The sequence below is a fragment of the Lipotes vexillifer genome, unplaced genomic scaffold (assembly GCF_000442215.2).
Source record: "Lipotes vexillifer unplaced genomic scaffold, Lipotes_vexillifer_v1.1 scaffold1798, whole genome shotgun sequence".
In the NCBI taxonomy this organism is placed as follows: Eukaryota; Metazoa; Chordata; class Mammalia; order Artiodactyla; family Lipotidae; genus Lipotes; species Lipotes vexillifer.
The window spans coordinates 490946-507234 of record NW_006789032.1 but is presented as its reverse complement, the minus strand read 5'-3'; the positions used below and the strand labels follow the sequence as shown (position 1 = coordinate 507234).

The window sequence follows — 16289 nt, the reverse complement described above, 5'->3', positions numbered from 1 at the left end:
GTGGACATTACCAAACATGCCTCCTCCCCGGCAGAGGGGTCCCTCCCTGCTGGGCACCCCAAGGGGCAGTTCGGGTCCCCTAGGACAGACATGTCCACCAGTGTGAGTCACGATGTCTGCTTGTCTCTTTTTGCCACTGCAGGTCCCCATGTTGGGGCCAGATCTGTGTCTGTGAACCGTCAGCTGCCCAATGGGGTCCACAGAGCGATGTGACACACCCTGGGATTCTAGGACCACCCCCCATCCAAGCAAGACCCACAGCCGTGGTGAGAAGGGCAGGCTCCAGACCTCAGACCCTGATCTTCCTCTGCAGCGGCAAGCTGAGAGCCCGGCCCACAGGAGGGTGCAGCCCTGGGGGAGCTGGGGCAGCCCCACCTGAAGTGGAGGGCCCAGCCTCCTCCCTCCCACCCCCACTGTCTCCTGGGGCTCCGGAGGGGAAAGTGGCCTTGCGTGCTGTTTATATGCTCTTTTCTTAAAATCGCCATTGTCATGAGAACTGTTCGCAGTTGTGGTGATGACACACAAGGGTGGGGTTTTCAGGGGGACGCTTGCACAGGCAGTGGCCTCGCAGTTCATCTGACCCCACAGATGCAGGATACATGCTGGGAGAGTTCAGCCGTTTCTTAAACACACACATTTTTTTTAAATTGTTCATTTGATTTAATTTTTGAGTTCACTTTTACTACGTGGATGAGATGGGTGTGTATTACACTAGGGCTTCCGCTATGAGAGCTGCCACCGCTCAGAGAAATCCAACCCTCAGTCCCTTTCCACTCCTCTTTCTGAGTCCCACAAAAGCCACCGGTGGGCACTGCTGGGTTCCAGTCCTGGCTTGTCACTCCCTCGGGGGCTGTCTCAGTGGGGACAGGGAGGGGGGGCACAGGTCCCAACTTCCCCAGAAGCCCACTGCAATGGATCAGTACCCACCCGTGCTCCCTGGCTTGGCTCTGGGAGGTCACCAGCAGTGTCCCCATAGGTTTCTGTAGAACGAAAGCCAGGGGCACTGAGGGCTGCAATCATCTGGTTTCTGAGGCACTGGCTCTGGGTCCTTCCTGCAAGAAACGCCTCATGCTTTCCACCAAGAGGCTGGCCAGCGAGGACTCGGACCCCAGCATCCAGTCATGGGGCTGGTCTGCCAGGGAGAAGAGGAGGCTGCTGCTGTGTCCAAGCAGGTAGCCGTCCTCAAAGGCTGGCGCTGGGGGGTCTGGAGGTCCCCCCGGACTGAGGGAGGGGGAGGAGGCCAGCCGAGGAGGGTCTTGGCAGGAGAGAGAGCCCAAGCCTCCAACCTGCAGGCTGGCCAGAGTGGGCCACCAGCCAGGAATGGAAGGATGGAGCAGGTGAGGTGGCGGCTTGGGAACCCCGTCCCCTGCCCCCCGACATCTGAATCTTCAGGCACTGGTCCCCCGCCCCCCAGCATCTACTCAGGGCTCCCAGAGGGGCACTTGTGGCTGCCACCCACTCACACTGGGCCACCTGTCCAGAGGTGCGCCTGAAAGCCCTGTGGCCAGGAACAGTGTGGGAGCATCTTTTGACCAGAGCAGAGGGCACACGGGAGGGGGCTGAGACTCCAAAGGGATATAAGGATGGGTCCTCCAAGGGCATCTGCAAAGCATGGAGCAGAGGAGGGACAGTGGGAGGCTGGCTTTCCCCACACACGTGCTGGGCCAGAAGGAAGCGGGCCCTTCTGGGAGGAGGGGCCAGCATGTGTCCATGCTGCCCACAACCCTCTAGACGCTTGCTCACAGGTCCCTGGTGGAACGTGCCCACTCCCCTGAAGACCCAGGCCAAGCCACACCCCACCACCACTCCAGCCAAGGGCAATGACCGAAGCCTCCCAGGCCAGCCGAGGGTGCCAACCTCAGGCCAGGGGGTCTCAGAGGGCCCCTGTGCCACCACATTAAAGTGTGCTGCAGCTCCTACCCACCAGTTCCAAAAAGCACCACTGCACACGGGACTCCCAGGGCTGGCCAGTGACAGGGTACCTGGCCCCCACTGCCCAGAGGTCCTTCTCTGTCCAAGTCTGTCTTCCTCCGCCCCCTCCTGCGTGCCCAGCCCCTCTCCCAGAGGAGGACATCCAGGTGGAGGTGGCCCTGCCTGCCGGCAGGAGCTGCCTCAGAAGACGTACCCTAAGTGACAAGGTGCTCACAGCACAACGACCTGCGTGTTCCTGCCACCATCGCTGGATTTATTGAGGTCGCCACCACGTCCACTAAGAGGGCTGCCAAGAGGGGACCCAGCCACCGCCAGCCTGGGGCCTGAACTGCGGGGCTGTGTGCCACGCCCTGGGGGCTCCACAGGCAGAGCCTGTGGGCACAGCCTTGCCACGAGGGCTGGACAGCTCGGAACGCGAAAGAGAAGCTGAAGCTGGGAGAACAGGAGGGGAGGAGGGACGGGAGCAAAAGCCGCATCTAGACAAAGTCGAACAAAACAAAACCGAAACCCAGATGTGTTCTTGTCTCATCTCGGGATCCAGGCGCCGCGGTGTCCAAACGGCCCCTTAGCCGGACGTCTCCTCCCGCTGCTCCCTGTTCCTGCGCACTTCGGCAGCGTGCAGCTCCTGCGGGACAGGCGGGGTGGGCGGGGCCCTGCAGCCGGCAGGGGCGGGGTCCTGCCCCCCCCACCCCTCCTGGGCTCTGGGGGCCCTGCCCTCCGGCTCCCGGGCTTTGGGGACCCTGGGGTCTTTTCCTCCCTAGACTGGCTCGGTCCCAGGTGCGGCAGATGCGACCAATGAGGACACCTTAGTGACCAGGAGCAACAGAGGGCAGGGGCAGGCCTGCGTCACGGACTGCAAGTGCGGCTTGAGGGTGGGGGCTGGCCCTCAGTGAGCCTGGGGTGGTGTCCAGACCCGAGCATTGTGACTCCGGGAATTTCCCGGGGAGTGCAGGCTCGGGGCTCCCCGGAGCTAACCTGGTCCCGCTCGCAGGGAGGCTGCTCCGGCCTGGGCAGGGGCTCGCCTCACCCTGGCTAGCCCTAGTAGGACGGGGCGTCACGGGGAGGTCGGACTGCGGGAGCGCTGCTGGGGTAGTGGGCAGGGACCGGCCAAAGGCCAAAAGAAGGGGCTCCTGGGGGCCCCCTGCTTCGGGCCCCGCCCCCCGCTCGGGCCCCGCCCCCCGCTCGGGCCCCGCCCCGGCACGCACCTTCTCGCGCAGCCGCTCAGCTGGCCAGAGTGGGCCACCAGCCAGGAATGGAAGGATGGAGCAGGTGAGGTGGCGGCTTGGGAACCCCGTCCCCTGCCCCCCGACATCTGAATCTTCAGGCACTGGTCCCCCGCCCCCCAGCATCTACTCAGGGCTCCCAGAGGGGCACTTGTGGCTGCCACCCACTCACACTGGGCCACCTGTCCAGAGGTGCGCCTGAAAGCCCTGTGGCCAGGAACAGTGTGGGAGCATCTTTTGACCAGAGCAGAGGGCACACGGGAGGGGGCTGAGACTCCAAAGGGATATAAGGATGGGTCCTCCAAGGGCATCTGCAAAGCATGGAGCAGAGGAGGGACAGTGGGAGGCTGGCTTTCCCCACACACGTGCTGGGCCAGAAGGAAGCGGGCCCTTCTGGGAGGAGGGGCCAGCATGTGTCCATGCTGCCCACAACCCTCTAGACGCTTGCTCACAGGTCCCTGGTGGAACGTGCCCACTCCCCTGAAGACCCAGGCCAAGCCACACCCCACCACCACTCCAGCCAAGGGCAATGACCGAAGCCTCCCAGGCCAGCCGAGGGTGCCAACCTCAGGCCAGGGGGTCTCAGAGGGCCCCTGTGCCACCACATTAAAGTGTGCTGCAGCTCCTACCCACCAGTTCCAAAAAGCACCACTGCACACGGGACTCCCAGGGCTGGCCAGTGACAGGGTACCTGGCCCCCACTGCCCAGAGGTCCTTCTCTGTCCAAGTCTGTCTTCCTCCGCCCCCTCCTGCGTGCCCAGCCCCTCTCCCAGAGGAGGACATCCAGGTGGAGGTGGCCCTGCCTGCCGGCAGGAGCTGCCTCAGAAGACGTACCCTAAGTGACAAGGTGCTCACAGCACAACGACCTGCGTGTTCCTGCCACCATCGCTGGATTTATTGAGGTCGCCACCACGTCCACTAAGAGGGCTGCCAAGAGGGGACCCAGCCACCGCCAGCCTGGGGCCTGAACTGCGGGGCTGTGTGCCACGCCCTGGGGGCTCCACAGGCAGAGCCTGTGGGCACAGCCTTGCCACGAGGGCTGGACAGCTCGGAACGCGAAAGAGAAGCTGAAGCTGGGAGAACAGGAGGGGAGGAGGGACGGGAGCAAAAGCCGCATCTAGACAAAGTCGAACAAAACAAAACCGAAACCCAGATGTGTTCTTGTCTCATCTCGGGATCCAGGCGCCGCGGTGTCCAAACGGCCCCTTAGCCGGACGTCTCCTCCCGCTGCTCCCTGTTCCTGCGCACTTCGGCAGCGTGCAGCTCCTGCGGGACAGGCGGGGTGGGCGGGGCCCTGCAGCCGGCAGGGGCGGGGTCCTGCCCCCCCCACCCCTCCTGGGCTCTGGGGGCCCTGCCCTCCGGCTCCCGGGCTTTGGGGACCCTGGGGTCTTTTCCTCCCTAGACTGGCTCGGTCCCAGGTGCGGCAGATGCGACCAATGAGGACACCTTAGTGACCAGGAGCAACAGAGGGCAGGGGCAGGCCTGCGTCACGGACTGCAAGTGCGGCTTGAGGGTGGGGGCTGGCCCTCAGTGAGCCTGGGGTGGTGTCCAGACCCGAGCATTGTGACTCCGGGAATTTCCCGGGGAGTGCAGGCTCGGGGCTCCCCGGAGCTAACCTGGTCCCGCTCGCAGGGAGGCTGCTCCGGCCTGGGCAGGGGCTCGCCTCACCCTGGCTAGCCCTAGTAGGACGGGGCGTCACGGGGAGGTCGGACTGCGGGAGCGCTGCTGGGGTAGTGGGCAGGGACCGGCCAAAGGCCAAAAGAAGGGGCTCCTGGGGGCCCCCTGCTTCGGGCCCCGCCCCCCGCTCGGGCCCCGCCCCCCGCTCGGGCCCCGCCCCGGCACGCACCTTCTCGCGCAGCCGCTCACGCAGCGCGGCCAGATGCGCCTCGCGGATCTCCTTGCTGAGCTCCATCTTGTAGTTGAGCTTCTCCTCGGCCAGGCGGCTGAAGTTGTTGTTCTCCGCCAGCGCCTTGTGCAGCACCTCGCGCTCGTGCTCGCGCCGCTCCGCCAGCTGCTTCAGCACCTGCGCCTCCTGCGTCTGCGTGGGCGGACGGGTGGGCGAGCGTGAGGGGCGGCCTCCCTGCGCCGCTCTCCGCGCCCCGCCCAGTGCCCCGCGCCCCGCCCTGCCGCCCAGCCCGAGCCCACCGCCTCCCGCCCACCGGACTCGTACTCGGGGAGTTCGGGCCTACCCTGTCCTGCCGTCGGCTGGAGTGACCACCTCACCCCCAGGCAAGAGCTCCCTGTCCACCCTCGGCCGCAGAGCTGCCCCTCCCCGCTGGGCTCCGGGCGCCCCCGCTCCATCCCTCTCGAGTCCCAGCTGCCCTCGGGGAACGTGGGAGGAGCGGAGCCTTCCCCGTCTTTTCCTCAAAAGTCTGCGCGCTGAGCACAAAGGAGGTGCTTAATACACACCGGGTTCTGAGCTCCCTAAGGTGCCGGGGGCGGGGGAGGGGTCCCAGGGCCGCTGGGGAAGGGACGAGTTGGAACGAGGAGGGTGGGGCTGCTGGCGCCACTGTCCGGCCCTGCTGGTGGCCGCGGGAGTGGACCCGAGGCGCCCAGAGGTAATTAGCCTCCCACAGCCTCCTTCAGAAGGGTGCTGGGCTCCACCCACGTGCCAGTCACTACTAGTTAACCCTGAGAAGCCTGGGTCCCCAGGGCTCACCGGTCCTGCCGTAAGGGGGATAGAGCTGCTGCACCTGCCCAGTGGGCTTGGGCACCAGGACAGCACTCCTGAGAGCACGTGCTTCTCTGCGTGTGTCTCAGTTTCAGAGGGGCTGGTGTGAGAAAGGGTGGGGAGGGGCCTGCTTCTCCCAGGGGCCCCCTGAGCTCCCAGCTCATGGAAAGCCCTTCCTTCACGCTCCCCTGCTCAGGAGGCTGTCGCCCAGCCTCCTCTCCCAGGGCCCCTCCTGGGGCTACCACCTGACGCTCCCACTCTGCCAGCATGGCCAAGGGTGCCCCTCCCAGCAGTATCTGGTTCCTGTCTCCCTCCAGCTGGCTGCCATTGAGAAATCCTTCCTCCCCCCTGTCTCATTCTGATGGCTCAGGAGGTGGCCCCGGGACCATGAGACCCTCTCTGCTACACAGGCCCACAGCCAGTCGAGTGCTTGGCGCACCCCGTACCTTGGGGTTGCTGTCTGTGGCCAGCAAGGCCCCCGACCGTCTTTATCAGGACCAGAGGGGTGGCTCCTTACCTTCCTCCGCCCCTCAGCTGCCTCCAGCCGCTTCTGCAGCTCCTCCAGGGAGGTGTCCTTCCTCTTGGGGGGCGAGGAGAGCATGGGACTCTCCGGGGACACGTCAGAAGGGGACTTGAGGATGACCTCAAAGCTCTGGCCGGAGGCCCTCTTGTCCAGCTGCTTCACCTCCATGTCTGCAGGGCAAGAGCAGACGGGGGCTTCAGGGGGGCTGCTCAAGGAGTGGGCAGGCTGAGCACACACCCAAGTCAAGGGCTGAGAGGAGGGCTGAGGCTGCTCACGTGGGACTCCCAGGACCGGCCCCTCCCCACAGGGACCCGTCTCCGGAAGGCAGCCAAGCGGGGGTTCACAGACGCCACGGGAGGGGGTAGCGAGGTCAGGGCAGCAGCCAGGCACACTCACCCCCATACTGGTAGACGGTGTTGGGGTGCGGCTGTGAATAGAAGCAGGAGCAGAGGAGTGACAGCACCGACAGCTCCTTCATCTTCTTGTAGGCTGTGGGCGTGAGGCCAGCCTGAGCAGGTGCCATCCCATCGCACCTCCAGCCCCACCTCCCTGGATGCCCAGGCCTCCCTGCCTCTGCCCCCGTTGCTGCCCCCGATGCGCCTGTCTGGGAGCCTGTTTACCTTGATCTTTTGTGTCCCACATCTCTGACTCTCTACGTCCCTCCCTCCCTCCCAGATGTTGGCTGTCTTTCCCTGGGCACGCCCCCCTGTGGGTGTCCTGCACTGATCTTTCTGTTCCCGTCTCTGAGTCCCTGCCCCCCTCGCTCTGTCTGTCTCTGCCTCTCTCTCCCTCCTTTTCTCTCTCTTGGCATTTCTGTGTGTGTCTCCGTTCATCCTTCTGTCTTTCTGGCTCTCCGTCTGTCACTACCTCTCTTTGTATCTTTACGTCTCCGTGATTCTTGGTCGCTGTGTGTCTTCCCGCCTCTCCCCTCCCGCTGCCCCTCTGCATACTTCTCCTTCCTCCCCTTTCCCTCTTGTGGACACTTGCCCGGTCGGTGGAGAGGTCACCACGCTGGTGACTGGGCCACGGCACAAATGTAGAGCTTCCTCAGGCAGCACCTTCTTGGGCTGTGCACTTAGGTGAAGCCCTCAGACCCTCCTGTCTGCCCCCCAGCCCACCCCCATGTACCCTGTAGTGCGCCCACCGTGGGACGAAATCAGGTTCTCACCAGACACGCACTGGCTGCCCGTCAAAAGCTAAAGGGACGGGAGCTGTCCGTTCAGCACCACAGCCCGCCCTCTGGCCTTGCAGGGTGAGTGCCCACAGCCAGTGTCCACACTACCCAACCAGAAAAGGAGGTACGCCTGCTGAGGCCCTGAGCCTTGTCAGGCAAGGGGAGATGCTCGCTCTCAGAATGGAAATAATTGAGCTCTTTGTGGTTGGTACATAGCAAGCCAGGCCCCAAAGTAGACACATGGGTCTGATGTCTCACTGGCTCTCAACAATGTATGCCCAGTACTGTCACCCCCACTCAACCAAGAGGACACTGGGCCCAGGTAGCTGGGTGACTTGTTCAAAGCTCCTCCAGGGCAACCCCAGGTGGTCTGTGTTCTTTCCACCACTGCAGTAGGTCCCAAAGACTTGGGGGCTCAGACCCATGCACCTGCCTCCCTGGCTGGAGAAGCTAGTATAGGTCTCTAGAGAGATACTCCACGGAGAGCAACTCCGGCTTCCATGAAAGAGCACATGCATAGTTACCCACAGCATTCTTCCAAGGGGCAGACAGGTTGGGCAAGAAACTTAATGATGAAATTTCACACAAGATAATATTTTTAAATTGATTTCACGTAAAATTGGGGAAAGTGCTGGTGTAGAAACAGGACACAGGACAGAAGTGACTAGGCCCTGTCTGAGGGAACAGCTTGCTGTGAGCAGGGTCCTCCAACAACCAGTGCAGAGAATGATGTTATTTGATCTAAATGTCCTGATGACCCAGACTCTTCCGGAGAGAGCCCGAGAAGTTGTGACGGGAGCACAGAGGAATCCTGAGCAAGCAGCAGGCAGAGCCTTAGGGGTCTTGGAGGAGAAGCAGGGCGAAGACACATGACTTGGTCATTGGCTCGGGAGTGTGGGAGGGCGGGCCTCAGGGAGGGCGGGCCTCAGGGAGGGCGGGCCAGGTGAGGGCGGGCCTCAGGGAGGGCGGGCCTCAGGGAGGGCGGGCCAGGTAGGGGAGGGCGGGCCAGGTAGGGGTGGCCTCAAAGGGGATTTTGGCCTGACTTGTCGTTTTTGCTTTTTCACAAGCAGAATCTACTCGCGTATTACTTATGTCATTAAAAGTTAACTGTAGAAAGGAGGCTGAGGGGTACCTCCCAGGACGTGTGCTTGGGAGTTAGAGGAGGCAGGACCAGGCAGAGTGGCTCTCCAGGAACAGCAGAGCAGGAGATATTTGGACACTTGGAGAGGCTGCGGAGGTAGCCAGACCTGTGCTCAGAAGGGAAGGTGGGGCAGGGAGTGAGAGGGAGTCTGGTCAGGGGCCTAGCTGGGTCCTGGGAGAGGCCAGGGAGGAGGGGGCCTCAGTCTAACCCTGCCAGCACCCACCACTCTGGCAACAGACACCAGCCCCCTACCCTGACCTTTCAGAGAATCCTTTCTCATCCCGTGTTAAAACCTCCGAAAGAGTTTACCTTACACACCAGGAACCTGGGGCCTCACAGCTGCTCAAGGCCCTCTCTGCCTCAAGCCTGAGATTTTCCCAGGAAAAGCGTTGCAAATTAATAACAGAGGAATTTTACAGACAAATGCCAGGGGCTCCCTTCTAGGCAACTGTCACTTCAGCCTGGAGCGGGGCTGGTGGCAATTCAGGGGCAGGAGGGGGAGCTTGGGCAGGTGTGAGTGTAGGCAGGTGAGAGGGGAGAGGGCTGGGGGCTCAAGACTGAGGTCAGAGTCTCCGAGGTCATGGCTCTGCCCAGGGTACAAGTGTCCAACTGGGAAGTGAAGGACTGTGTCCCGGGGCTGCAAACAGGGATGCAGCTTGGCGTCTGGTGGTCGTGGAGATCCCCTGGGTTGGTGGCCTATGAGGACCTTCCTTCTCTGAAGACCCTTCCTCAAGAAGCCCAGTGGGAAGGGGCAACTCCCCAGGAGGGGGCTTGGGAGTGAGGCCTGCGCTGTGGTCTGGCTGCAGGTCAGAGGGGACTGCATGGTGGGTGGGGAACCGGCAAATTTGGAGAGAGTGAGCAGGGGGCAGCCTGCACCGGGGTTGGAGATCAGGGCTGGGCCCAGCCACATGCAAGATGGGAGGGTATGCCTGTATTTTCAGAGCCGGTGGGGCTTAAAGTTCCTCTCATTGCAGAGGGAAGAGGTGGAGGCCCAGACTTCTCCACAGACATAGCTCCAGCCAGGAAGTGGGGCCTCGAGGCGTGCCCTCCCTTTTCTCTCCTCACCAGGACCCTCTCTTCCTTCCCCATCACTGACTTCAGAAAGTCATTAAAAACAAATCTCTACCATGAACTGGATTGCTTTGATCCCCCTTCATATGCAAAAGTGCATATTGGCCTTTTGGATGATTACATCTCAGAAGAGCAAGAGTTAGAAGGCACCAGGTCAGCCTAGAGCACCTGGTGACAACAGTGCCCAAGGGGGATGGAGTGGGCACACCACACTCTTCCTCCGAACTGACTCTCAAGACCAGCCAGCCCAGGCAGACACCCTCATCAGCCTCATTTCTACAGAGGAGAAGGAGGTGCGAGAGGGCAAGTGGCGCCCCCAAAGTCACACAGCGCACCAGGGTGGCAGCCCTGTCACGAGCCCAGGCCTCTGCACTTTCCTGTTGGGAGCCTCATGGTGGGTGGGTGGGGGGTCTTCCAGAGCTAGGAGGGAAGCGGGCCCACAGATTCCCGCTCACCCCTAACAGGGCCCTGGAGGCCGCTGCTAACTGCCTCCTAACAGATGGAGCTCGTTGCCACCCAGGCTGCCCCTCCCTCGTCAGCGTCTCCTCCATCAGTGTCGGGCGCCCAGCATGGCAGGAGTTGACAGCAGAATTCACCTTTCTCTGGGAAATGTGGCTACAACAGTCATGCTGCCTGGCATGGGCTGGGCACTCACCTCTTGCCAGGCCCCAGGCCAAGTACTGTTTCCTGAAATAGCTCATTCAACTCTCAGAACAAGCCTAGGGGAGGTGCTGTCACTATCATGGTCACCCAGATGGGGAGATTGAGCCCCTGAGAGGCTAGGTAGCAGGTGCAAGGCCTTGCAGCTTTGCCAGAGTTGCATGAGAGGATGAACACGAGCAAGTCTACAGTGCCTGAAGAGCTGAGCACCTGGGAAGGACACCAAGACGCAGTGTCCTCAGAACGCGGCCCACCAGGAGGCACTCAAGGGAGAGGCAGGGGCAAAGCTTTCCAATCTATGCACAAAGATGAGGCTAAGAGCAATCCTGCAGCGGCCACAGACCAGAGCAGAGGTGACACTTCAAGGCCACTGAGGCACGAAAGTCTGCTCCAATCAAAAATGTGTTTTCAGAGAGAAGCCATAGCTGGTTCGCTTACACCAATTTTGGCCACAGTTACCGGCGCTGTCACGTAGCCACTTCTGGGCCAGACCTCTCTCCTATCAAACTGTTATGGCCGGGAGAAGCTGCAGGTGAGCACAGGTGTGTGTACACACGGGCTGCACTCTATAGAGGGCAGTGCTGATGACAGAACATGAAAGGCCCAGCCCCATGTGGTGTCAGCTACGAGCAGTTCTCCAGCTGGCACTGCAGTATGTCTTTGCTGGCCATGCTGGACAAAACTGACCAATGGCACTCATGGTCTCCTTCTTTCTTTTTTCTTTAAAAAAAATTTTTTTTTTTTTGGCTGCGTTGGGTCTTTGCTGTTGCACGTGGGCTTTCTCTAGTTGCTGTGAGTAAGGGCTACTCTTCGTTGCAGTGAGCAGGCATCTCATCATTGTGTTGGCTTCTCTTGTTGCAGAGCACGGGCTCTAGGCATGCAGGCTTCAGTAGTTGTGGCATGTGGGCTCAGTAGTTGTGGCGCACGGGCTTAGTTGCTCCGCGGCATGTGGGATCTTCCCGGACCAGGGCTCGAACCCGTGTCTCCTGCATTGGCAGGTGGATTCTTAACCGCTGTGCCACCAGGGAAGTCCCATGGTCTCCTTCTTGACACCAGGGGTAACTTGGACACCCAGAACAATCCTGGGAAAAAGCATGGGTCAGCAGTGCCCCAAAGTCTGGCGAAGAAGAGGGTCTGGTGCCAGGAAACCCTAAGGTCGGAGGGTCTGGGCCCAAGCCCTGATGGCCATCGATGGTGTGGCTTCGTCTGCGTTCCTCCAGCGCCTAACCTCAGTCTGCTCATGTCAGAAGGATGAGAAGGAGGCCTGTGCAGGGGTTTTACCAACGGGGTGAAAAGCTGATAAATGCTCCCAGAAGTGGCTGCCCACTGTCCCCCAGCTCAGGCATAGATGGTGAATGAGGACGCACAGACCTGCCCCAGTGTGGGACTGGGGCCGCACTGGCCACCCTCACCTGCTGGTCCCAGTATCTCTGGGGATGTCAGGGAGAGGGCAGGGGGCGTATGAAGTCCAGATGGATAAGACCCCCAGATGGATTTGGGGGGGTGGTCAGTGACGCACGTGGTCCCCTGCCAGGCTCCTGCACAAGTCACTGGGGGCCAGAACCGCCGGCCCTGAGGGGCGGGGTCAGGGCGTTGCACACGTGGGTGGGCGGAGCTCTGGCGCCTCAGACAGAAGTGGGCGCTGCGGACAGAGTCGAACTAGCTGGGAAGAGGGCATCGCAGAGAGCCGCCCCCAGGGCGGACGGAAGGGTGGGCGAGGTGACGGGGTGGAGGTGGGGGCCGCCCGCCCGCCTAGCCATCTCGGGCACCGAGTGCAAAGGTGAAGCCGGTCCTGGGAAAGCCAGACTGGGCAGAGCGTTCCTGAGGAGAGCGACCCCCGCGTCCTTGCCCCGGGGGTTGCCTGGCAGCACTCCCGCGTCCAGTATCTGTCCCGCGTTTCCCGCCTCGCCCGGTGCCCGCCACTCCGCGGCGGCTCCGCGCCTGCTGCAGGCCAGGGAGGAGAGGGTCGTTGCCGTCGAGGGCGGTGGGTCTGCAGCTGGGGAGGTGGAGCGGTGGGGGAGGGAGGGGCAGACGCCCCCATCCTAGCAAAAGGCTCGGAAACAGCGGCAGCCCATCCCCCATCCAAACCCGCAGCGTAAAGGGCGGTGGCTTTTTCGACTGGGGCGGGTGGCACCGTGTCCCAGAGGGTGGTCCCGAGCCCGCAGCGGCGAGGTGCGGGCGCGGCTCGGCTCAGGTTTCCGTTTCCCGTCTTCTCGCAGCGCCCCCTCCCGTCCCCCGGCCCCTCTGTTGGCGCAGGGAGAGCCCGGGCCCAGCTGGCCCCGGGCTGGGACTCCTGCAAAGGGTCCCGCGCTCCTCCCTCTGACCCCCGAGAAGGCGCGGTCCGACCCGGGTCTGGGGTCCCCGGGCGCCTCCAGGGACCCTGCCCGCATCCCGCGAGCGCGCCAACCCATGTGTCTCGGAGCCATCCTGAGGCAGTCGCTCCCGGCCTGGCACAGCAGCGCCCCAAGGGGCAAGGGCACCCCCGCACCGATGCCCCCACCCCGAGCGGAGCCCCTGCTCTGCGGCCCAAGTCCGTTAGGCTGGCGCCGCAATCCCCGCCTTATGGGCACCGGGTCTCCCCACCCGGCGGCCCTGAACCCCGTCTTCCGCCCGGAGAGCGCCCGCGCCCTTGCAGAGCGTGGGGTCCGAGATGAGAAAACACTCCGTAATCGGCCCAGCGGTGGGCGAGGCCAGACAATAGCCTCTGCTCAGATCCGCCGCCCCAGGACTCCCGATGCCCCGGTGCCTACCGGACACGGTGCTGGCCATGGTGCTGGCGGCGGTGGGGTTGCGGAGGCCGGAGAGGCGCGGGCGGTGGCTGGAGCTGCAGTCGGCGAATGCTGCAGTGTCGGGGAGGGGAGGGGGCAAGGGAGGGCAGGAGGCGGGAGCAGCGGGGAGAGGGAGGGAGGGAGAGAGAGAGTACACCTGTCTACAGGAGGAACCCAACAAACATCTCTTGATGAATGGACGGATGGAAGGAGGTGGGGAGGGAGGGATGGGGGGATAAGTGGATGTATGGATGGATGAATTGGCTGGATGAATGGGTGCATGGGTGAATGGACGGATACAGGGAGACAGGAAGGGAGGGAGGGAGGGAGGGAGGGAGAGAGAGAGAGGGAAAGCGCCTGGCTGTTGCACGGGCTGCAGCCGTCAGAGGGAGGAGATGATGGGAGGGGAGAGATCAGCCGGGGACGCAGAGCTGAGCGCTGCAACCCGTTGCCCATCCTCCCACCGCTCACCACTTGGAGCTAGTGCCCCCCCCACCTGGCTTTGTGCACTCCCCGGGGGGATGGCGGAAACAGCCCCCAATTCCCCAGGGTGGGTGCAGCAGGAGGCGATAGGCCTCAACATCAGAGTGGGGTAGGAGAGCTCTTCACTGAGGCCAGTGGAGGCTGGGAGGTGCCTTCTGTGCGCCCAGGCTTGTGCTGAGGGCAAAGCGAGTCATGGATGGTGAGGGTGGGGGCTGGTCTGGAAGGCCTCCAGGGGCATCCGAGAGCAGCTCCTGAGGCAGAGAAGAGGGTAGATTGATGTGAAGAGGCCTAGAACAAAGGCTTTGGAGCGAGACGGAGACTGGAGCCAATCCCAGCTCTGACATCTACTTGCTATGTGACTGAGGGCGAGTTTCTGACCTCTCTGGGCCTCCATTTCTCGGGTGTGAGATGAGACAATGGTGTCAGTCCCCAGGTGGTGTAGGAGAGATGTGCACACTTGGTGAGTCGGTGGCGTCCTGCCCCTCCCCCCGCCAGCCTCAGGGTTTTTGTTGATACCCCCAAAGGCAGAGCTGTTCCCGCAGTGACCATGTCACCTCTTTGGTGATGGGGATGGCAAGTCAGACAGATGGGGCGTCATTCCCATTTTAGGGACGGAGCCACTGAGGCCAAGAGAAGTGCTGACTCCACAAGCAATGAAGTCCTAGAGCCAGAACTAGATCTCTGGGAAACCTTAGGGACACACAGAGAGAGGAGGAGGGCCCAGGACCTCTGTGTGCACACACAGCAAGCATGTGACTGGTTAACATCTGTCCTGTGGTCCACATGGGGTCGGGTCCACCGTGGGAGTCCCACAAAGCCTGGCAGAGCAGACACTCAGTGCAAGTTTGTTGACTTGATCGAGATCGCAGTGCCGGCTGAGTGGGCTTGCTATGGCCAGCCTTCTTTTCCCCTTCTGCTCACCTCTCAGGACTCAGTACCACAGCATTTACGTGTTATAATTAATAGGAGCCTGGGCAGGAGTCCCTCTGCACTATGTGTGACCAGGGTCCTCAGCTCCATTTCTGGCCCAGGAGTTTGCCAAGTCTCTGGGTCCTGGACTCCCCTTCCTTGGACTTTTGTGGGGGAAATGCCATTACTCTCAGAAGATGGGGGGTGTGGAGGTGAAGAGTGGGACTCCTGGCTCTGGGACGTGCTGCCGTCTTCGGGAAATCTACTAACTACCCACCCCGTGCTTCCTTTCCTCACCTGTAAGGAGTGGATCATAAAAGCACTTATCTCAGGGGTCATTGGAAGGACAACCGTGTTAATGCCTGCATGGATGGTACTGAAATGTGTGCCTAGTGAGCATTCAGCAAGTGTGTGGCCGGGTCTCCTCTTCTCCAAGCTCCCTGCTGAGATAGACACTCTCCTGTCCCCTCACTGGAACAAGTGGGTGTGGCTGGATGCCAGTGTGTGCCAGGGGCTTCCCCAAGCATGATCTCACACACATCAGCCTAGACACTCATGTGGCATTAAGGTGCCATCAGTGGGAAAACATCTGGACATTAAACAGCCCACGAGACCCTCTAAAATCAGCCTTGCCAGCTGACTGTGGGCTGTCACTTCAGCGTCAGTTTCTTCCTGGTGCTCTTTGGGGCATGCTGGGGTCACCTAGACAAACACTATTTTTTTTTTAATATTTATTTATTTGGTTGCGCTGGGTCTTAGTTGCGGCTCATGGGCTCCTTAGTTGTGGAATGTGAACTCTTAGTTGCAGCATGCATGTGGGTTCTAGTTCCCTGGATCAGGGATGGAACCTGGGCCGCCTGCATTGGGATTGCAGAGTCTCAACCACTGCGGCACCAGGGACGTCCATAGACAAACACTTCTGACCACACAGAACTGTGCAGACCCCTGGAACCTCCCTGTTGACTGCCAGCTGGTGCTGGGGATTCAGAGGTCCCGCCCTGACCAGTGGGGGACATTGACCGGAAAAGCGGCTGGACCCAGAGGACAGTAAGGAGCGGAGCTGGTGAGGCTCTCAGGAGCCGAGTCACGGGCAAGGGTCAGCCACTTGCGAAATTTAAGGAGAGTGATCAGCTCAGACTCGAGTCTTTAAAAGACCTCTGGGTCTTTTGAGAAAAGGGAAACCACAGGAAACCTGTTAGAAGGCTTGTGCTGTTGTCCGGGCAGTTGTCCGAGGGGGCTTGGCCCAGGGGGGGAAGTGGAATGGAGACCCTGGTGGGGAGGGAGGAGACGGCGGGACCCCAGGTTCGTGCCCGCGGGCGAGGAGGTGCCGCTCACCAGGCTCAGGGTCAACGGAAGGGGCGGGTGGAACGTGGAACGCTGCGCGTTAGCAGAGCGCGGACCCCGAGGGAGAGGACCGGTTTCCGGCCGGAGCACTGCGCAGAGGACCGGAATTGGGGGCGGAAGTGCAGCGCGTCCACGGATGACTGCGCGCCTCAGCCCGCAAGGTCGGACTGGTTGCCTGCTGAGGACGCGGTGGTGGTGAGTCGGAGAGACTGGGGCGAAGTCCTGGGGATCCCGGTCGTGGAAGGCTCCCCGCGGAGACCCTGGCACTGGAACCTGTGCCCAAGCGGCGGCTTCCGCAACTGCAACTCCCGGCAGGCTCCGCGCAGCCCTGGGGCCGCGCGCTGGCGACTTTGGCGCGCTGCATTGTGGGGCGCGTAGTGCCCGGCTCCG

At 62.0% G+C, this 16289-nt stretch overlaps 1 protein-coding gene across 1 annotated transcript; it reads right to left on the bottom strand.

Annotated features, from left to right (window-relative positions):
- Positions 1–4361: 4361 nt before the first annotated feature.
- On the bottom strand, positions 4362–13190 carry STMN3 (stathmin 3). The gene is made up of 5 exons (XM_007462240.1): positions 13146–13190; positions 6746–6838; positions 6344–6519; positions 5002–5193; positions 4362–4421 (listed from the first exon to the last, which is right to left on the bottom strand). Exons 1-5 carry the CDS (start codon positions 13162–13164, stop codon positions 4362–4364), a joined length of 540 nt encoding a protein of 179 aa, XP_007462302.1. The 5' UTR covers positions 13165–13190.
- Positions 13191–16289: the final 3099 nt, after the last annotated feature.